General features: G+C 49.6%; 1 protein-coding gene across 1 annotated transcript in view; it reads right to left on the bottom strand.

Annotated features, from left to right (window-relative positions):
- ZCCHC2 (zinc finger CCHC-type containing 2) overlaps positions 1–21,709 on the bottom strand; it is a gene marked incomplete at both ends in the record, with an annotated part of 49,376 nt that extends 27,667 nt beyond the window's left edge. The window contains 5 exons of the mRNA XM_084252497.1: positions 531–643; positions 4,517–4,588; positions 6,817–6,893; positions 9,733–9,844; positions 20,798–21,709. Of these exons, the coding sequence (XP_084108623.1) occupies positions 531–643; positions 4,517–4,588; positions 6,817–6,893; positions 9,733–9,844; positions 20,798–21,709 (1,286 nt within the window). The remainder of the gene's footprint in view (positions 1–530; positions 644–4,516; positions 4,589–6,816; positions 6,894–9,732; positions 9,845–20,797) is intronic.
- Between the last annotated feature and the right edge of the window lie 1,544 nt (positions 21,710–23,253).

The raw sequence follows: 23,253 nt of genomic DNA, 5'->3' as shown, positions 1-23,253 counted from the left end.
GCCCCTGGCAGCCTATGCAACAATCATCTTGCCTATACCCATCTTTTCTAAAAGCCCATCAACCCTGTGAGGGCAAAGACCTCACCTTCTCCAGCACTGAGCCTCAACACCCCCGCCCCCCCGCCCCCCCACTGCACCAACCCCCATACCAAACAGCAGGCAGTCGGAAGTGCTGTTTCCTTTCATTTTCCCACCTACTAACCTAATATAACATGACAGTTTAAGATAAAACACATCTCCAAAGTTGCATTCTTAGACAGGGGTCTCCTTCAATAAACAGTTTATAGAGAGAGAGGATTCAGTGAATATTTGTAGATTTTAGAAGCAATTCCTTAAGGTATCAAGAGAGCTGAAGAGTACAATATTAAATCAGTTTAATTATCTCTTACTGTAAGCCTAGACTGTGTCCATTTTAAAAAGTACTGCAGGAAAAAAGCACCTCTGAGCCCCTCCCATATCCCCACCTAAGTCCTCTGCTCAGTCCACAGTCCGGCCTGTGACCTGCTGGGACAGCGCAGGTAAACTGTTACCTTAGGATGGGCTCTAGGTCAGGCTGTCGCCGTTCTTCCCTTTTCAATGAACCCTGGTTCAGGGCTCTTAAGATGGTCTTGTCAAAAGTCTCTGAAGACAATTCCTTTGGAAGCTAGAAAAGAAAAACAGCACAGCCAATGTTAAGTTCCTCATTTGCTGGTAAACATTACAAACCAGAGGCATAAAAGGAAGATCCATGTGCCTGCTCCATAATCACCCAAAAGCAGCTCCTTCTCTAAGTCTTCACAACATCGCACTGCACGCTGAAGCAGGATCCCTTTTTCCACAAGGCAACACCACGTCTGCCCTTGGGCACACCTTGGGGGCTCCCACAGGATAGAGTGGCCAGCAGCGATCCATCTGCTTCTGGGAGCCACCTGTATCGACCTTACAGTCCACAAGCCACACAGCCAGGACACCCACACGCAGCTCTTCCCGTTGAATGCAGTACTTTGCACAGAATAGCTAGTGTTATTTTTACCCTCAAATAGTATTCTCAAAGTGTTCTCCCTGCCTCTGTAGCGGTCACTTTTGTGCCCCCGATCTGTGTCTGAATCTCAGGCAATGCCAGAACACGAACACCACATGGTAAATAGAGAAGTGGGTGTGAAAGACGGGGTGAACACGCTCATCTCCTTCCATTAAAAAAACACCCTGATGGAAGGTTAGTGTCTGTTCTGTGGGGTGGAGGTGCTTTCAGAGCAGTTCACAAGTAACCACTCACACAAAAACTATTCCTTGGTCAAGGAAGTTGTACAATTACAAATAAAAATTTAGGTCATTTCAGTAACTTTTTAAAATTTATTTTTTAATTTACTTTTCTAAAAATTCCTAACAAATTTATATATTTATAAAACTAACTTTCCAAGTCTTTCAAGAATTCAAAGTTCTCCACTTGACTTTCTGAATAACTAACTGGCACTTTCACTAAAATTAGGAGCAGCAGAACAATTAACACACTAGTTAAGGAGCTACATGAATATAAGAAGCTACACAAATTGTCAGTTCACATGCTGAGCTTAATTTGAGAACCCAAAGAAAGTATTCTTTTCACAAATAAACATCTTGAGTTGTCAATTCAAAAAAAGAAATTTCAACAAAGGTAGCATACAGTATTACTAATTTTAGGCAGAGTGAGACTGTAGAATCAAGATGTTATGTCCGAATGAAGCCCTTGCTGGCACATTTATTGACCTGGCAAGATGGGAGGCCGGGCTCTACGCCCACCCACATACATGCTGGAGCAGGGGAGGGATCGGGCACCCTGACTACTCATGAGAAGAAACAAGTTCTGGATCTACACTTTTTCCAGAAAAAGAAATGGCTATTCATTGTAATAGTCACTCGCTGACATCATCTTAATGGAGATTTAGGACACTCTTCATACAGCGCCTCACTCATTTTAAGCACTATTTCTACTGCATATCTGTACACAGCCAAAAACCCAGCTTCAGGGGACAAGTCTTTTACAACATCCATGTCACTGTGATTCTCCTAAACCTGGGGGCAGGTGCATGCAAATCTCACCTTATCAGTGACTGGTGACACAATGGGGCACAGGGCAGGTACTAGTGTTTGCAGACTGGTTTACGTCCCACTTATCTTTTTATTTTTCATCTTTTATCTTTAATTTCCAGATACTATTTCCAGACCGAAAGGAAGGCATATTTGCTAAAAATACAGCTTTAAATCATGTTTTTTCTATTCTAGTCACTCTGAATTTTCTCACCTTTTGATCTTTGCTTCAACACACCCTGACTCCCAACTCTGGAGCCCGGCTCAGCCTGGCGCAAGTGCAGAGAACTGGAAAGCATTTGGACCTCACTGTCACAGGCTTGTCTTTTAAAACACTGAGGCCTAATTAATAAGCCTCTACACAACCTCATCACAACTTAGTTTTCAACATGTCTCATTCCTTTGTTCATTCATTCATCAAACACTCAAACTCTGTTCCAGGTTCTGTCTCAGGCACTGTGGGTACAACAGTGAAAGAAGAAACATAATCCCTGCCGCCCTCGAGCTTCCACTCTGGGAATGACAGCCAACAGAAAAGGCGTGAGACAGAGCTGCTAAGAAGCAGGAGCAGGGCACTGGGAAGCGAAGGACAGAGGTTGTTACCTACGTGGGAAAAATGGATCTGGAAACACTGCCCTCACACTCACCCCTCCACGTGACAGCAAACTGTAAGTGCAGTTAAACAGCGTCTACGAAGGTTAATGTCATTTGTCACATATTAGAAAAATACTCTGTTCCAGTGTAGGCTAAGCAGGGGGATCCTTAATTACTGTGATTCTGAAGAGTGAATTATCTACTTGGGGTTGTAATTTTTAAAAAGGACCTAAGCTTTTGGAAAAACTGTGTGACTGAAAAACTGAAATCTGTAAAGAGCTTAGGGAAACCCAGTAGAAGACACTGGCCGGGGATCAGCCGTGTCTCCCTGGGTTAATGCCCGCAGGCTGGGAGGTAGCAACCGCCACACAAATGCATTAGGTTACCAGCCTTGAGAGGGCCAGACACCCGCCTACCACCAAATTTCAGAATGCAAGATATTTCAGCCTCAACTCTAAATCCCCTACCCCCTCCCCTCCAGCATTAGATTTCTGTTGTGCGCGGGCCACAGAAGAAAGAAGGGAAATGAAGGAAGCACAGTACCGTATTTCAAACAAAGCCTGTTCATGATTACCTGTCCTTACACTTTGATCAGCTTATTCTACCAAGAGACAGAAGAGACTGAAATAGAAGACATTTTAAAAGCACTTGGGGGGTGGGGACTCTTAATTTACTCAAGTGCAGAACACTGGCCAGGAGTCAGCCTCTCTCCAAGGCCAGTGGTCACACCGCCACGCCCCCGCTGCGCTCTTCTCACCACCCTGGTCATGTCATGTCACAGCATCATGTCACAGGTGTGCGACCCTGGCAATCAGAAACGAATGACAGCCCCTCTCTTTATGTGCAGTTAGGTCACCAGCTGGAAGTGGGTGCTGGAGTTTCACCCTTCCCTGGGAGAGCCTAGATTAAAATAAGCCACAGGAGAATGAAATATTCAAGTCACCCTGGGGGGTTTTCACTCGCCTGAACTAAGATGTGATATGGTCTGAATGAGGTACTTGCTCTCAGACCAGCATCTAAGGTGCTGCTCGAAGCTCTGAAACCCGTGACAAATCGCCTCTTTCAGTTTTCAGAATAAGGGGAGACCCACATAGTCTGAGAAGAGAGCACTGATGGTGATAAGCATTGAACATCACTTTAAAAACCAGCATTGTCCTGAAAATGTCAGATGTTACAGATACCCTAACTACGTCCCATCTTCACCAAGGTAGACACTGCGCTGGGAATTTTTCCTGTTTCTGGAATTTCTGCTTTATCTTCCTATTAAAAGTTCAAAAATTCCATTACTGAGAAATAATTTATTGCCTAACCATTTAAAACTATTCTCGCCTTTTAATATTTATCCCCATCCACACTTTTCAAGAAAATAATTATAAAAGAAACAGGAGAGTCTTGACCTCTGCAAGTCTGCCTAGAGCGATTCCACTATCCCTTGCTCTCAAGAGCGTGGAGATTCTATCAAGGAGAGAAGAAGAAATGGAGGCGAGTTTAAGGCAGCCAGAGGGAGGGAGCTGAACGGCCTCCAGGAGCCACTACCAAAGGCAAACCAGCCTCATGCCCCACTTCCTGAGATGCACCTTTCCCGGGGACCCCCACCCCCACCCACCTCCAGCAGCCACCACAGGAAATATCGTGCCCAGGAACTTGGAGCAGGGCTACAGGTTCTGAAAATATGGAAAACCTTTATCATTTCCTCATATTGGCAATGTAAGAAAACTCAGGTCGAGAACAACATGACATTTCCTACAGCTCATGGAGAGTTCCAAACCACCTTTATATATATGTTTTAATTTTCCTGATGTTCGTTTTGATAGAGATTTCTGGATTATGTATATTATGTAAACATCATTTTTAACAACAAAATCTATACTTTTACCTTCAGTAGAAATTCCTGTAGTTCTTGGTGGGTTTTTGTTACTGTTGTGACTGAAAGATCAGACCAATTTACCTGATTTAAAAAAAACACATATTATATGGTTATTTCTTAGGCGGGAACCGGCTAGAAAAAAGCCATGTGTAAAACAAAGGGCCTTACTTAAATTTTACTAACCACTAAAAATATGAAGTTAATCTGACATTGTCACATAATCTCTTCAAAATTTATTCTACATTGACAGTCTACTCAAAATTCTTTTTAATAATTTCTATTAGATTACATGGTCTTTATAAAAAGTTGTCTTAAAATAATGTGACTATGTTTTAGTAATTTTTCAGCAAGGGAAATGTCTTACATTCCTTTTTTGTGAAGTTGCCAGATTCTAAAATGAAGCTCTGACAGTAAGTTCCATGCCCCAAGAAAGATAAAAATCCTATCTCCTGGGACTTATGAAATATGCATTCTCACAAGAAATAAGCAGAGTTTACTGCCTCTCCTCTATCACACCAAACTGTACTTTCATGGGATATTATGGTTTATGAAAACATTTCAAAAATTTCAACTTTATTCTTTAAAATCCTATTAAAGTGGATGGGACAGGTATGATAATCTCCACTTTCAGATGGAGAAACTACATCTCAAAAAGGTAAAGTTACTTGGTTCAACCCTAAGTAAACAGAAGAGCCAGAACTGAAATCTATTATGCCTCCTTACCTCTGGATAATTTTAGTTCAGAGGACTCACTGGTGGCCCAGTAATAATTTCTACTTTGCAATTAATATCAAACCCTTATCAACTAATCGTAATTATCAGATGCTTTAAAATACATTCAAAATTTTATTTAGCAATCCTCAAAACAAGTATCCCTATTAACTGGCGTATCTCTTGGGTGATTTTTTTAGTTATTAAATTGTTTGTACGGTAACTACTTGTGTGAGACAGTTTCCAGTGAAGGGGATATAGAAGTGGGCAAGACAGCGCAAGTGTCCACTGGCTGAGTCTGATGCAGGAGACAGGTGAAAGCAACAGAAGACGTAAGGATTACTACCAGTGACCAGGGCTCTGAAGACAATGATGAGGAGGGCATGGCGCAGGAGGGGGTAATAGCACATTAGCCTGGTGCCTAGAAAGACCTCAGAGGTGGGAGTGACTGACAGAGTCTGTTTGCTGAGGGGTCATCAGCTGTGCCACAGCCTAGGGCAAGATCATTTCAGAGCAAGGGGACAGCGAAGGCCTCACGGAAGGAACAAGCTATGCGTTCCCACTACAGAAGGAGACCCACGTGACTGAATGAAAAGAGCAGAGAGGGGCTTGCGCCACGTGTTACAAAACTCAAGTCAAACATATGCAGACAGGGACTAAAAATGTGCAGACTGAGGATATTTCTCCCACAAAAGCAGAAGAAGAAGTCTGAAATTCAATCAATGTAAGTACTAATAGCAAGACAGATAGGGTAGGGATGATAAAGAATGAAGAGTCCTGCTCTCCATGAGATGATAACCTACTGTTAAGAAAAAACATGCAGCCCAAATAGAAGATTCTCTGTGAGAAACACGACGGTCATATAACTTGGGTGAATGATAAAACATTCCACTGGAGGATCCAGAAATGATTTCATGAGAGAAGGACACTGAAATTTGGCAAGCAACTTTTGGGGAAGAACTGAAGTGAGGAAGCTCTGAAATGTGGTACCATCCCAGGGCGTCAAGACGCAGGCAGCCCAGCAAAGGGCTGGAGAGTGAAGCCCAATTGGAGAGAATAAGGAAGACAAGGCCGGGAATCCACTCGATGGTCAATGGGCAGAGAGGAGATGCTGGGAGCAAGGGAGCTGGGCTCTGAGGCTGATGAGACAGCTGCCTGGAGGACAGGAGAGCAAGTGCAGACAAGAAAACCAGGCAACGAAGGCCAGAAAATAAAACCACCACCCGACACGGAGAAAGAGGAGGAGAGAAACGGGGAAAACAATGCCAGGGAGAGACAATGCCTGCGATTTTGACTTCAAAAATACTGAAGGAAATGTTTACTGCACCTTTTAAGATATATCTTACACCTTAAATGTAAAGCTCTTATTTCTTTTTAACAAAATTGTAATTTTAATGTGATATAATTTTAAAAACCTGGCAAAGCATGAAGTATAAACTAGACACAGTACATTCCTTTAATTAAAACACATACATATCTAACCTTTCTTAAATTAGCAAACCTGCCAGAAATTTTTCCAAAAAATAAGCTTTCATTCTTTTAAAAAAGATCATTTAACATGGGATATGGGGTATCTTTTGTGGATGAGAGTAGCTTACTTTGAAGGTGTACTCCCAATATTTGTCAGCCCTTTTTCTCTGGACTCCTTTCAACATTATCTTCTCAATGTGTACAGCTGAAAGACAGAAAACACGCTGACTCGTTCTACAGCGACTAGATACACATTCCAGTTACCCAATTTGACAAGTGCTTAACGATTGAGCAATTTATTTTCATCTTTACTACTAGTCTTAAATCATAAAACGAAAAACCCAGAAGCAAAGCAGTGTGCCATCCATGCATGAACTCATTTTTCCTCTACCAATTAATCCAATGTGCCGAGAGCCTGAGTTGCATCAAGCACTCTGCTGACCCCGAAGATGAAAAGGATAAGTAGTAAAAGGTGCCTGCCGTGAAAGACTGCTGTTCTAGATGATGATCTCTAAAACTGTTTGTTATTCAGAATACCACCAGCAACTGAGGTTCATTCGATGATAATGCGTAATACACGTAAACTCGCAAACAGTTATATTTTTAACTGGGAAAACCCCCTTCAGAGGCAATATATAAAACTAATAAAAATGTCTTTCCATTTGGGAATTTAAAAGTTATTTTTCTCAAATGTGACCCTTAATATCATAAACACAAACAGCATTATAACGAACTATGAAGTTTCACTGTAGCAAGAAACGGTGGTCATAACTTAAGTGACTTAAGAACAATTACTCTGAATTGAAATAGAAAATCTGAGCTTATTCATGAAGCAAACACACAAATCCCAGAGCTACTCACTTTATACATCCTTTAATAAAAATAGCAACTTAGGAAGTAAATTCCTTTACAAATTGAAAAGAACCAGTCTACTAAGCATAATGTAAGGACTTAAGGGAAAAAAAAAGTTGTTGCTCAGGGTATGAATAGAAGAAATACTACTTAAAAAATGAGGGAGGTACTATCAGAGGCTGGCAGTAATGAAGATGATAAAAGTCGCAGGAAATAGTGAGGAGAGTGACTCAGCAGACCAGCGTCACTGCTGGATTCAGGGGACAGGAGATGGAAGAAGAGGGAAGGAGTCCCTTCGCTTTAGAGGAAGAAGTTAAAACAGATGAAGTAGAATACACAAAGGAACAAAAGTACACAGGAAGGAAAAAGGCTGTTATAGATCACGGGAGGTGTGCAATGCGAAGGTACCAAGTGTAAGACACAGAATTTGCAGGTAAACAGACATTCATAAACTAAAAATAAAGTGACACCTTTACCGGCATTTTGTACCAACTTCCCAAATGCAGAGTATCTAGTGACCTACTTCTAGGCCAATTTTCCCTTAGTGGGTGAAGAATGTTGAGAGAGACCGAAGTCAGGCGAGGAGCCAGCAACCCCTCAGGACTGCTGAGTGTGATAAAGGACAACCTGGAGGAGGAAGGGTCTGCTATTTCCAAAAGCTTATCTATTAAATTAGTTAAAGGATGATGCTATCAAATAACCATCTGAACTAATCTACGTTCAGAAATACAAAGCAGTTTTACTTCCGCAAATCATGGGGCTAAGGGCAGGGGACCCTAGGGCACTGGAGGGTGTGGGAATAGGGCTCTGTTTGCAGCCTTGATTTCAAGCTTTACCTGCCGTGATCTATCAGAATCAAGATGAGTATGACAAAGAGTATGCGGTGGGGAATGGCTGATAATGGAGATCCTCCAGTCCTTTATAAGTTCAAATGGAAAAGCAGGTACCACATGCATTATTTTTAAGTCAGGACTGTAAGAAGTCATCTATCCTACCACTACTTGTAACTACTTGTTAGCATTTCAGTGATGTCTTTTACACCTTTCTAAATTTTTATTTTTTTAAAAAAAAAAGAACCTTCATGGTAAAATCAAACTCTGCTTTAGTTTACTGGCAAGTCTGGTGAACTTGGCTGAAGCAGTCTCTGTTTTGAGTAGTTTAGCTGGACTGAGAGGACTACCATGACATCCTGAATATAAGTGGTCTTTTTAAACATTAAATATTCATATTTATTTTTCTTCTGTGAGGAAAACTATTTTTTTCCAAAGATTTATTTATTTATACAAGAACTGGGGTACAGTCAAAGGCACGGGAGGGTGAGAGAATTCACCAGAGACAAAGCAGAGAGCAGAACAGGCAGATGGACTGAAACACTGCTGAGGGGAGCAGCGGGCGAGACAGGAGATGTCTGCCGCGCCAGGTGGGTTTCTCCCTGGCCGGCCAGGAATCGAACTCGCGCTGCAGAGGCTGGGGACAGCTTCCAGCGCGGCGCTCAACCCACTGCGCCACCGGGGAGACCCTGTGAGGTAAACTATTACACAAAAAGAATTATCACTGGATTAAAGGAGACATCTGCTGTCCATTCAAAGCTGACATAACTGAGTGTGTGCTGGTTAATATGTACCCTTCGCTCTTCCCAGCTGCCCAGGCAGGGGTCCACCTTTTCCATCTCAATTTTTCTCTCAGCACAGGTTAATGGACTCTCCAAAAGCCAAGAGAAGAGAGTATCTGAATTCACTTCTTTTCTGGTGGCAGTACCTTTCATTCCTCCAACCCAGGCCCTGTGAAGTACTACAGGAAGCATGGACTTGTAAGAAAATGCTTCACTTTCTTGCAGTGAAATTCTCTGTAAAATCTGTTTTTTTCAGGCAATGTTGTGCACATTCTACAGTGAAGCACTTCACTAAATACTTGGGAATATGTTAAGGTCTTTGCCCTCCAGAAGTATGCAAGCAGATCTATGACAACCAACTACAAGGAAGAACTGAGTGAGCATGAGCTAGGATAGACCATGAGCAAGGAATAGGCGTCCAGACTTAGACCCAAGAGAGTAAACCAGCATGAGCCCAACCTAGGACCAGTAGGATTTTGCTACTCCAACAAGAAGAAAGAAGCGTTAGAGTTAACTAATGCAGACACACTCCACAATCTTTCTGCACGCAGATGCCGAGTTTACAGAAAAGAGAGCATACCTTCTCGCTGAGCTCTATGAGGCGCCATAGTAAGTTCGTCATGCAGTACTGGGGCTTGTTCTATTAAACTGGTTTCATTTCTTTGCATGTAATCACCATGAGCGGAGTCATTCTGGAGGAGAAAAGAGGGGCAGGTGTTAATCTACACCATGGGCTAAGTATAGTAAATTCCTTAAAAAGAAACCAGATTGAAATCTTACACATTTAATAACAACCATTTTAATAGTAATGACTAGAGATGAGATAGATGGTTATGTATCTAGGACAGAAGATGCAAATACCAGAGCAATAAGAAAAAGGAAACATCAATATTTATGTTCATTTAATGGTAATATTTTCAGTTATTTATGTCCCAGTTTTCTTGAAACAGTAAATTTCATAATTAATTAAAGGCAATTTAAGAATTACCTATTGCTATTCAGAATTTGCTAATGATGTCCAAAGTGAGCCAGAATCAAAGGAACACATGATAGACTGTAGCTTTACACCAATTTCCCTTATGTAAGGGTATTTGTATATTTTACATTATTGTTCAATTTTTATTCATTGCAGCAGTCCTCCCTCTCCGAACATTCGCTTTTTGCAGTTTGTAATCCGAGGTCAATCGTGGTCCAGAAACATTACAGACCACAGTCACATAGCTTTTATTACACAGCAGTTACAAGTCTTCCATTTTAGTATTTGTTGTTGTTAAGCTCTCACTGTGTGTACATGAAACTGTATAGGCATGCATGCATGTATGTATGCACGTACACAGGTATGCATGCATGCATGATGTATGTATGCATGCATGCATCACAGGGAGAACCTAGTACACAGAGGGTTTGGTACTATGTGTGGGCTCAGGCTCCAACCTCCTGCAGGCGATGACGACTGTGCTGCGTGGAGGGACAAGACTCTGCGCAAGGGGAAAGGTTTCTGGAGGCACCATAATACGTGTCAAATCTTTCTCAACAAGCACGTGTATGGAAATGACTTTATTCAAGTGAAGCATCCCAACAGCAACGCGGCCCTCCAAATCTAATGAAGCTGGCTCAGCCAGCGGCCAGTGAACGGGTGCAAGTGCAAGCATTCCTCGCAGGAGGACTTCTGCTTGGAACGAAGAGCACGCTAATTTTAAAAACAGCCCTACACAATTCAAGCGCTTGTCACATAAAAATCGTTACTATCACACTGGTTAAGCCAAAAAATAAAGTGCCCTATGCAGTTGTCCATCACAACTCACACCGTAGCCCCTTCTCATGCGCAGAGCCCCCAAGAATCTACTCAGATAAAATTCATCTCAGTTTCAAGACCCAGTCACAACTTTACAACATGTATAAATAGTTTTCCTTAACGAATACAGAGGTTCAGTTTGGGATGAAAGAAAAGCTCTGGCGATGGATGGTGGCGATGGCTGCACAATAATGTGAATGTGCTTAACGCCGCCGAATCCTGACAGTCAAAAGGGATTAAACTGGCAAATTTTATGACATCAAAATTTTACATTAAAACTTTTTAAAAAATTTTATATTGTCTCCACAAATAGTACACTGAAGCAACTGGAGAGAGTAGTTCACTTTACAGACTAAATCACATCTCTAAGTGTGAATTCATCTTAAGAATACAACTTAACCACCATGAAAACGCTTCCTCATTAATAACCGAGAGAACATGGAATCTGAGTTTCTGCTCCAGGAGTTATGTTCACCCACACATGAAATATCTGCGAGGCTGTCCCCCATTTCCCAGCCCAAAGTCTCTGCATGTACTGATGTTATAAAGTTAGCCTGAGCTTGTCATCTGTAAATTGAATCACACGCAAGACCTCAAGTGCCACCGAGATCGGCTTGTGAGTTGCTAGTCCCAGCAGGAAGGGCTGGCAATGCCCCTTAATACACCTCCTGTATGTTTTCCTTTGCCCTTGATACAGGACGGGTGTCACAAAATCGAAAACTACTGGTTTAATGGACCGTTGCAGACAGGAATTACCCCACTTTCTCTATTTAAAGTTCAGGTTCAGGCGAAACACGATACAGATCACATGCTGGGATTGGTATTTTACAAAGGCTAGTTACAAGAAAAAGTCAGCACCCAATGACAAGCAGAAACTTTCTCTGCTTAGATTAAGAAGACATTTTTTAACTCTAAGCCTTCAAAAATATGCACAGAATGCAAGGAACATTCGTGCCCTCTTCCACTTTCTCCAACTCCTGGAAGGCTGCTCTGAGTCTCCTGAGAGCCCCCGCCAGCGCAAATCCCTGGTCAAGTCAGGCAGGGAAGCGGGATTTCTCCTTTACACCACTGATTACTCAGGTCTAGCTTTTTATACACGTACTTCCGTCACAACTTCATACTTGAGATTTCTCAAATGTGGAGAAATGCGAAAAAGTCAAGTGGCTGGACAGTCCTAGGCAGACTCTCCTCTGAGAACAAAGGTCACACTGGCCTCATTTTACTTTAACAAAGGTCAAGCTGTAGAGGGAGGGGTTTTCTTAGCTCATCTAACAATGGTCTACGTGTTTCCTCTGGCATTTGATGCAGACTATAAATTTTAAAATACCAAGGCAATCACTATTAAAAAGAGCAGAAAGTGTGAGTTTCAATTTTTTTTTTAAATCAGAAGTCATTAACTTCCTCAGAAGTTTTTAATCCCCCCTATAAGACTTAGAATATGACATTGGTACCTAACAACGTTCAATTAAGTCTTTGCAGTAGACTCAAGACAGCCCAAAATACTCTGCCTTTCCTCCCACTGAAAGACAGATGTAAATCTACACGCAGTGGGTCTGGGCTGGCCTGCGCCTCACTCGCCTGCCAACAGAATGAGGGGGAGAGGTGCCCTGGCATTGCTGAGTTCAGTCCCACATGGGCTGCGGGGGACAATCGCTCTGGGAGTCTTGACCCCCACCTCAGAAGTGCAATCCCCAAGGCTGCTGTGCCAGAGAGACGGTGAGGAGAGGCACCCAGCGCTTCTCCGGGCCCTGCTGCAGAGTCGTCCATGCTGCTGGTTACCTGTCTAAATGCCTGGTTGAAAGAATTGTGAAAAATAATAAAATGGTTGTTGGCAGGTCACTAAGTGTTGAGGCAATCTGTTATACGGTTATTCATTTTTTTTTTAATTCTCTTCTTTAAACCACCAGGGTTGCAACTATAGCATAGGCTATTATTTGAGCAAGATTCATCCAAAGTCTTGCTCTGAATGTTAGAAAATGACTCATAATTGGAAAAGTTACTAAGATGTCAAATTTCTTCCATTTTGGTGGAAGAGGAGGGAAGCAGCTGGAGAGAATTTCAGGATTACTTACTGTCTGTCTCTTTCATTGAGAGGAGGTGCTAGAATCGGCAGATGTTTGTCTCATCTCTAGCTAGTGAAACAGCACAACCCAACCCAAAATAAGGCCTTGGATCACCCCAGTCTCTGATAAAGGCAAGATGTAGCACGAGAACAAGGCTGCCCAGGTGTCCTGAGGCTGCGCAGCACACACACACCTGAGGGCAGCTCAGAGGCGGGAGACCAGTGAGTCAGCAGCACAGAGAGCGCGGGGGTTTCTGCTGTGATTGTAGTCTGCCTTCCCGTGCACCATCAACATTTCGTTTCAGTAGAAGCGCAAGTTACGGCGATTCAGCCAGACAGGAGAAACAGAATTCACTATTCAGGGATGGTAAATACACGCTACCTGTTAGATGTGCGGGAAGGTCCGATAATACACCTCGCCATCAGGCCACAGACCAGACCCGCCACTTCAAGTGTGGCTCTGCCGCTACGACACAGCCCTTGGGAACAAGCAGGCATCATCCACGCAGAGTAGGGATGGGCTGGAGCGGGGAGGGTGGAACACGATGAGGGGGGAACCACTCATCATTGCAGCTGTCTTACATAGTTTAGGGAACTCTCACAAACAAAAACAGATTCAAATTGTTGATGTCTTCCTATTTTCTACAGAAGGAATTTGTAAGATGCACAATCAGGGAAGATCTGGCCAAAGATGCTGGAGGGGAAGCCTGCCGGTCGGCAGAGGAGCGGAGGAGGAAAGAGTAGGGAGGGCAGCAGTTTCTGCCCCAGAACAGGTCTTGATGTTTGCTTTGTAAGGCTCCACGTTTCGGCTATTTCAACTAGAACAGAGACAACTGTTGATAGGGGACTGGTGAAAAAAAAGATTAATGGACCACAAAACTGGAGGTACAGAATGAAGAGGAGTACTGACAGAGCTCCATGGCCTAGAACAAAGCTGGGGTAGCACCAGAGGCTTTACCATCCTTCTACTTTTCTAGCACAGAAGGGAAAAGATCTTCTCCTTAACCACAGAAGTTTTTGGATGAGGCAAAAAGAACACACCCACTAACACGCATGCGAGAGGTTCCAGAGAGGGTATGCTTCCCCTCCTAGCCGTATATGACTTTTTAAACGCCCTCCCCTGCACTGCACCGCCCCAGAGATGAGTGAGGCCACGCAAAAGGGCCCTGGGTAGGAGTGAGCTTGCGCTCAGAGGCCTGACGGCAGGAAGGCACTGCCCTGCTGAACACAGCCACAACCTCCACCCAGGGGAGAAACGCCAGGAGAGCCATGTGGAATTTGAAACTGACAGAGCTGAAGAAGAATCCCCAACAGTAAGTCATGTATAGGTTGTTAGCTGCCAGTGTTAGGAAACACTGCATTTAGAATTAGTGTTTAATGCCACCTATTATAACAGAAACCACCCCAAACTAACAAAACCACTCACCACCTCCCTTCTGGCACACTCTCCAAGAGTTCTTTACAAACACTGAAGCTCGTTGGTTGGTTGACATGGGAGGTGGCAATCCTTCTAGGGCCACTAGCGAATTTCAGTCACTTGATAGAAAAAAAAAATTATATTGCAGGAAAGTTACTTTCCTCCACCATCCCAATTTAGACATGCCTAACAATATAAATTCCACAACTCTTAGCTTACTCACTTCAGAGACCACAGTGTAAGTTGTTAACATTCCGATCATAAGCAACTCAACTTTACACCTGATTCCCACCACCCCGCAAGCAAATCATAAATCAGAGAGCAACACTCAGTGTTCTCTGGAGACATCTACCCCAAAATATGATCTGATTTTGAGAGAATAAACAGTGTACTCTTAAGGGGTCACCCACTGAGGACTCACTTCATAACTATACCTTTCCACATGCTTTACCTGAAGCAACAATTCCTTTTATTATTTCCAAAGCAACTGTGCCTACACAGTAAAGCTGAAAGTATTATTATAAAGTAGCTGAAAAGTATAAGCCAATACAAAAAAAAAAAAATATCACGGCCTGATGTACTTTGTCTTAAAGCAATTTATCATGCTGGCGTTTCTCAGAGCTCTATCTGAAAAGCCTAAGCAAGCACATGATGACCAAGCACTTCTGATCAATGCAACGCTAGCAAAAAATAGGCTGTGATGCCTGAGCTTATGGGGAACTTAAAATCTAGCAGGAAAGGTCAATTTTACATGCTAAAAACATTCAAAGAATTACAGAAGTACTGAAACTGTAATACAGCGCAAGCATGCTAATGAAAACCAGAGACAGCAAAGACTCTTGAGAAGACCACCAGAGATCACTGCCCAGCGTCACCAAAGAGGCACCAGTTAGCCTGAATGAAAGGCAGGGAGTAAGAAGAGTGAGGGAAAGGGACTTACGTCCAAAGGCCTGCGAGAGGCCAGCCTCTACCAGTTACTGCAAGGAAATGTGATGGCTAAATGCTGCTACGGGAAAAGGTACCTACCAGGCGTTTCCAACATGCAAGCCGTGGGAAGGCCTAGGCAGACAGTCCCCACAGAGAGTAGTGTCAGCACGGATGGGAAGGGTGGATCCAGGATACCAGGGAGAGGACTCAGGAGTGACTGAGGACAACGGAGTGACTGGAAGTACAATGGTGCCACCGAGAGAACTGCATGAGTCTGGAAGTTTTGCTTTGTTTTTTAATTAATGCTGCATTCTTTTCATACATACTAAGTTTAAAGTAACAGTGGGCATTTCAGGGAGACAAACCACAGACGCGCACACAAATTTTCACTGGCTCCACAACCTGCTGACAACCTATTCCTTTTACCTGACCTCCAAGGCCCTCTGCAACTCAACCCCTATTGTCTCTTCAGACTGCTGTATTTGTCTTTCTCCACTGCGACCAAATTGTGCTATTCACTCTGAACTGAACAATCAATAGAGCTCAGTCTTGTTTACCAATCAGTTTAATATAAAACAGCCTGTTCCTCTTCACAAGTTACATACAAAGGCACTGGACCTACTTTGTACTAAGCAGTGGGGAACTTGGAAAATCTAGTTTGTCAAAGTAACCTTTTCAAAACCTGAAGTTGACCTAAAGTGAATTATTTCTGGAATGAATGTGAAAAGTTTCCAGTGAGCTTAAGACACTTAGACAGGAGCCAAAGGCCAAATGTTGCCTGGAGCATAGGAAGAAGAGAAGGAAATGGATGCCCAAGAGCCCAGCAGCTCTGCCACCTGTAACATAAACACCCGAGGTGCGCTTCCCTTCCAGAGTCACTGTTTACTCAGACTGGATGAAGGAGGCTTTTGTGACAAAGCACTCTGTGAGCACAGGGACTGCTGTCACACACAGTCCTCCATAATGAAAGAGTCCATGAAGTGAAAAAGCCTGTTCAGTTTTGAGGGGCATGTAAGGAGGCCTTCTGCATCTCGCCCTCTTTTTTTTTTTAATTAGTTTAATATTTCTCAAGAAAAGACAAAAATATCAAATGAAAATATCAATTTAATAGCTTCTATTAAAAAAAAAGTCTAAAAGTGTTCCTTAATTATCTATGGCTTCCAATCTGTGCTCTGATAAAACAAACAACTGTGCGATTTAAAACTACAAAACAACCTTAAATTATTTCTAGTGTGAATCATTTTCTAATGTGAAAATCAAAGATTTAAGTTGATTATGGCCATACAACAGTTTATGGTAACACAAACTCGAAATAATGTTTGCTCTATGCCCATCCCCAAATCCAATATGGGGAGAATATGTATTTTCAGTGACCCCTGACCCAGAGCTGAACAGAAGCCGCCCGCCCGCTGCTCGAGACACAAGGCGACCCACTCTCCAAGGCCCTCCACCGCCTCTCCAGCGGGCTTCCCACCACCACCCCTCCAAGTAACAAAACGCAGTTAGAAACTATGCGCGCGTCTACTTTCAGTGAACCTGAAGGACAGGCTTCCTCTGCCTCGCCAGCGTTCTCGCCTTCTCTGAGGTGAGAGACTTACCCTGAACTTTCCCACCTGAGAAAGTCGCTGCACAGGAAAATGAAAGAGGGGAGGAGGCCCAAAAGTTAGTTTGCCACTAAAATAATCACTAGTACAACTCTGATATTCTAAAAACTTCTTTCAGAGGCATTTAAAATTGAACAGTTTTTATGCTTTGCTGCAGCCGAACCAAGCCAAAATTTTCCATCTAAGACTACTTCTACTCCCCGCTCCTTCACCACCGCCTTCCCAACGAGGTTTAACTTTTGCCTATAACCACCAGCATTTACTGAAGACTACCAGCATTACTCTGCAAGCGCCTGTGCGCTGCATATCCTGACAACGTTAAGTTCTGTGTTACCCTTCCCTGAGGAGGAACGCCTTAGTCACTTAAAAAGTCTCCCAGCAGTGGGTAACAAATGAAGAAAAGGAATTTACTACCTGTGAGCAGTAGAAGTGTTCTTAAAAATCATTTTTAGAAAGCATCTTTTTATGCCTAATACAACAGCTGACATCCTACCAACCAACCCACCCCTCTCGTTGCAGTCGGTGCTCTGGGGTTCAGGTGACCACAGGGACAGCTGTGTTCCTCAAAGGAGTATCTGTGCTGAAATTCTGAAGCGTTTTCTTTTTCAGGCCCCAACACCACCAATACATTATTTGTATTGCTAACACAACAGGAGGCATTTGCTCTACCACATGTAATAGTTAATTAACAGATGCTACGAGAAAGTTACAATTTTGCAAAGTTTCCTTTTTTAGTTACTTCATTTACACTAAACAGTTTCATAAAAGCCTATTTAAAAGAGACTTGGAATATCAGAGTTAAGATCACACCCTTGGTTTATTCATGTTTCCCTGGAGATTGCTAGGCAAATAGTACTGATGCTTGAATTAAAATGCTTGAAACTAAAACTTATAATAGTAAAATCAAGATCACCCTACATCTGAATGCTAAACTAAAAAATGAAGTGGCCATGGGTCTGTTACTTGCAAACATCAACAAAATTGTTATTTTAACACATGTAATGTAAATGGTTCTGCATTGACTTAAAGGAAAGAGGTCATCAGAGATAACCACCAACCACTACTAAGCTTGTCTGTCTTTTCACTTTGCGTTGCGAATGAAGGGTTAAATCTCCTAATTAGAATATTTGTTTTCAGACGGTTAAGACTGAAGAGAGAGGAAGCTAGACTCTCTTTCATCTTTTCAATGAAACAGCAACAAAAAGACCATGTTTTAAAATACTCAGCAGTTTCTGCTGCCAGAGCTAACACACCACTTACAGTTTGGGTCCCGGCTAAGAGATTCATTTTTAACACCTGGTCTACTCTGCTATATATGCAGCCTGTAATAACACAGAACTACAACAATCACGCAAATTTCTCAAGACGCTGCTCAGCGTTTTCACTACTGCCCACTGGCCTATTTGCTGAATATCATGCAAGAGACCGGGAGTCCATGCAGCTGCGAAGAACGGGAGTTTTATGCATAACTCCCCTAAAAGTGTGCAACATTCAAGTTGTAATCCAGTGTAACATTTATTCTGAAATCACCCAAATCCCTAAAAAACTCTCCAAATGCTACTTTAAAAAATAAAAATATACTTGCCAAATCCATGAATCAAAAGTGAGCTAGTAAGTTTTTTAACACTGAATTTGTCATCACCTCAAATGCAGACATCAGAACCACGGTTCTGTCACTAAAGAGCTGCTGGGTCTGCTCAACTTCAAAGCACAGAATGTGAAATTTACATGAAAGCACAAGTTCTATGTAAACATTTAAGTTTTTTTTCCTAAAGAGAAGCTACTGCATATTAGGCGCATACTGGACACAAGTCTAGGATGGGTCTGGAACGGATTCTGCACAACTACACGCCACAGAAAATTAGAAGGACCTTAGTCCTTTATTCATTTACCAGGGACGGTGCTGGGGATAAAACGGTCTCTAACCCGCCGACACCGCCAGGCTGTGATCCACAGGGTGACTCCCGGTGCAATAACCGGCCCCCCCAGCGCCCCGGGGCCCTGGAGCGCTCCTCACCCACGTGGGCTCCCGCTCCCGGCCCCGCCCCGCCCCGCCCCCGGGAGGCCGCGCAGTCACGTGGGCCGCGCGCGGCCGCCATCTTGCGGGGGCGGGGCGGGCCCCGCGGGGTGGACCCGGCTCGCCCGGCCGCTCCAGCGCAGCGGGGCCCGCGGGGCCCTCCGGCCGGCCAGGCAGGGGCAAGCCCGGGTTCGGGCGCTCCCGGCGGACCAGGAGGGGGGCCCGCGGGGTCGGGCGGCGACCCCCCGGGCCGGGGAGGGGACGGTCTTCCAGGCCAGATCGCGCCGCCCCGGGGCTCCGTCCGCGCCGACAGCGGAAAACGCGAGGCCGTTAGAATTTAATGAGACGCCGGTGACGTCAGGGCGACCCCCCACCGCTCCCGCGGGAGAGCCCGCCCCGCAGGGCCCAGCGGCCGCCCCGCACCCCGCGCCCCAAGGGGCCCCGCCTCGGCGCGCCCGCGGGGCCACGCTGCGCCCCCAGCCCGCGGGCGCCGGAAGAGGCCACGCCGCGGCGGAGGCCCCTCCCCCGGGCGGGCCCGCGCTCCAGCACGCCCCGCAGGGCCGGGCTTTTCAAGGGGGGAGCGGGCGGGGACGGGCCGCGACAGCGAAGGGCGGGGACTAGCCGGGGCGGGGGGCCGAGGGGCGCGCGCCACCCGCCGCCGCAGCCGGGCCGCCCCCGCGCGGGCGCTACCGCGAAGGCTGCCAGGAGCAGGCGCCGCGCCGGCCCCGCTCCTGGCTCAAGTGTCCGGCCTGGTGAGCGGCGGCGGCATGTGAGGCTTTTGGACGTGGAAAGCCTGAATTTTAAACAGAAAGCGGGGAAGACGCATCGGCAGCTCCTCCCGGCCCTCGGCCCCGATTCTCCGGGTGGCGACGCCGCAGGAACACGCGCGCCGGCCCAGAGTGAAAGTGCACAAGCGGGGGGGGGGGGGCCCTTCCACGACACCCTCCTGGGGAAGCCCCGAAGCTGGGAGCCTGACACCGCATCAGTAGCTTTGAAATAATGGCGAGGATCCAAGAAAACACCCTTGTTGGACCTAGTTTCTACCCCGAGCCCTCCCGCGCCCCCCTTAGTGACCGGCCCGAGGGCCTCCCGCTGGGCTGCGGCTCCTGTCAAACTAATGCCATGACTCTCCACATTTCGTCTTCACTGTCTGCGACGAGCGGCTCACCTGACCCTCACCCGCTCCGCTTCGGAGTTCAATAGCGTCAAGAGAACCACCCCTGCAGCGCGGGCCCAACGACTCAACCCCGGGAGCGCGCGCAGCCGGGGGCGCCCGCACTGCCCAGCCCAGCCGCGGGGTCCCGCCCGCCCCCCACCGCCCCGCGCGTCCAGGCGCGGGGCGCGCCGAGACCTGGGCACGAGCCCAAAGCCCCTCGCGCCCGCCGTGCGCAAGCGGAGCTCCAAGCAGACCCCGCTCTGCAGCCCCGTCGCGGGCAGCGGGCCAGGGCGCACCTCGAGGACCCGCGCCCGGGGGCAGGCGGAGCTTTCAAGCGCGCGGCCCCCGCGGCAGGACCCCCCGAGCGCCGCGGCCGGGCCGGGCCGCGGCTCCCGCCCGGCTCCCCGGCGCCGCCAGGCCGCGGGGTGCTCGGCCCACCGCGTCCCGAGAACCTCCACCCCCGGCGCGCCCGGGCGGGGAGCTCCACGCCGTCCGCGGCCACTCCGGCTCGGAGGACTTCTAGAGCATTCTGTGATGGCGGTGCCCGCGTGGATGGGGCGGGGGCGGGCACGGAGCGTGGCGACGCCGGGGTGGGGGGCCGAGCGCGCCGCGGGGGGGGGGGATTCCGGCCGGCGAGGGGGCGCCCCGGCGGCCGCGCGCGCCCTACCTGGGCCCCGGAGAAGTTGCAGGGCTCCGCCTCCGCGTCCTTGGGGCCCCCGCGCAGCGCGGCGCGGAGCCTCTCCAGATGCTCCCGCAGGGTGACCCGCTGGTGGAAGGAGAAGGCCGGGTGCAGCGAGGCCATGGTGAAGAGCAGCAGCAGTTCCTCCTGGGCCCGGGAGCCCAGCCCGCCGCCGGCCGGGGGCTCGGCGCCGCCGCCTTCGGGGCCGGAGCCCTCCCCGGGGTCGCCGTCCGCGCCGCCGTCCTCGTCCTCCGCGCCGGCCCGCGGGCCCTCGGCGCGGGCCGCGCGCAGGCTCCGCAGCACCGCGTCCACCTGGGGCAGCCGGCGGTGCAGGCGGCCGGCGGCCTCGCGGTTCTCCGAGCCCAGCAGCGCCAGGCAGACGATGAGGCGCGCGCGCACGGCGGGCTCGCGGAAGTCGGCGAGCGGCCCGGGGTCCGAGAGGCCGTTGGCCTTGGCCTCCGAGTCGCGCAGGCAGTGGTAGTCCTTGCGCGCCAGGTCCTCGAGGCACGAGCCGAGGAAGCGCAGCTCCAGCGGGTTGCACAGGTCCAGCAGCCCGCACATGAACTCCAGGCGCTGCGCCGAGCCCAGCACCAGCCCGAACCACTCGTACACGCGCTCCTGCTCGCGCAGCGCCGCCGCGGGCCCGCCGCCGCCCGCGCCGCCCGCCCCCGCCGCCCCGCCGGCCGCGGGCGGCCCGAGCCCCCGGGGCGGCGGCGGCGGCGGCGGGGGGGGGCCCCGCGGCGGGCCCGCGGGCGGCGGCGGCGGCGGCGGGGCCCGGCAGTCCCGGCGGCGGCGCGGCGGCGCCTTCGCGCCCGGCCGCGCGTCCGCCTCGGGCTCCTCCGCCTCGGGCGGCGGCTCCGCGGGGTGCGTCGGCTTCGGCGGCAGCTTCATCCTCAGCATCCTCGGCTAGGGCGGCGCGGACATGCGGGCGGGCGGGCGCGGGCGGGCGCGGCCGGGGGCGGGCGGCGGCGCGGCCGTCAGGAGCGCGGCCCCTCCATGCCGCGGGGGCGGGCCGGGGCCGGGGCCGCGGCGGCGGCGGCCGGGGGCGGGTCGCGGGGGGCGGCGGCCGGCCGGCGGGGTCGCCCGCGGCGGCGGCTCGGGCCGGGGGCGGGGCGAGCCGGCGGCTCCTCCCCCTGGGCCGCGCCGCGCCGGCCGGGGTCCGGGTGGCAGCGAGCGAGCGAGCGAGCGAGTCCTGCTTCCGCCTCCCGCTCTCCCGTCGTCCGCACTGGGCTGGGCGGCGGCGCCGGAGCGGCTCCCTCGCGAGCCGGCGCGGGCTGAGGGCCGGGCGGGGGGCGGGGCGGCGGGCCGGGCGGGGCCGCTGGCGGGCTCCGCGCAGGCGCCGCGGCCAATCAGCGGCCGCCGCCGACGGTTGCGCGGCGCCCCGCCCCCAGGGCCCGCCTCCTCCGGGAGGCCACGCCCCGCGGCGCCCCGGCCGCCCCCCCGGCGGCTGCGCCCGCGCGGTCCTGGGGCCCGGGCGCGGCGGCGGCGGCGGCCGCGGGGGAGCGGCCCGGGGCGGCGGGGCGCGCGCCCGCGTGGGAGGCGCGTCCGCGGGGAGCCTCGCGGCCCGGGCGAGCGCCTGGGGGCCGGCGTCCCGCTCCCTCCGCCCCGCCGCCTCCCGCGGGCCGCGCCCCACCTCCGCGGCCGCCGGGGCGCGTCGTGGAAATGGGGGCTCCCCTGAAGTGCGCGCTCGCCGCGGGGGGCTCCGCCGCGCCCCGGCCGGCTCTCCAGAAGTGCGCCGCGGGCCGGGTCCCGCCGCAACTTCAGAGCCGGGCGCGGACGGCGCGGGCTCGGCGCTGGGGCGCGGGCGGCCTGCGCGGGGGGGGGGGGGGGGCCCAGACCCGGCCGGGGAGCCACTGCCGAGGGCGGGCGCGGGGGGCGCGCGCCGGCCGGGGGTTACAGGGGGGCCGCGCGGGGGGGAGGCCGCGGCCGAGGGGCCGGGGTCGGGGGACGCGCCCGGCCTAACGGCCGCGTCGGGTCTCTAACGCTCTGGGAACGGGTTCCACGGCCGTTTGGCCAAAGCGCCCCGCCCCGCCCCGGCGTCTCTGGGGGCGAACCCCTCCAGCTCGCGTCTGGACCCCGACCCCGACGGCGGGACCCCGCTGCGCTGTCAGTTCCCCGGGACGCGAACTTCAGCCGCCCCCGGGACAGGCTGCCCGGCAGCGTTTCCCGTTCTGATACAGATCTTTCAAACCCGTTAGGATCTTTTGCGGGTTCATTTAAATCTTCGCTGTTTTCAGTTACACCCACTGCCGCGACGGCCGTGGCAGGCGGGTGTTTTCCAAAATCTCGTTGAAACCCCCCGGAGACGGCGGGACACTTGCTGGACCGGCACGTGCCTCCCGGGCGCGCCCCCTCAGCCCTGCGCCCCCAGACGCTGACTTACCATCCCGCAGAGGGTGGAAGCCCAAATCAGTTTTGCTGACAAAACGGAGAAACAGTTCTTT

This window comes from Talpa europaea (assembly GCF_964194135.1).
Source record: "Talpa europaea genome assembly, chromosome: 13".
NCBI lineage: Eukaryota > Metazoa > Chordata > Mammalia > Eulipotyphla > Talpidae > Talpa > Talpa europaea.
The sequence above is the reverse complement of the archived record's forward strand: the minus strand, read 5'-3'. Positions and strand labels throughout refer to the sequence as shown.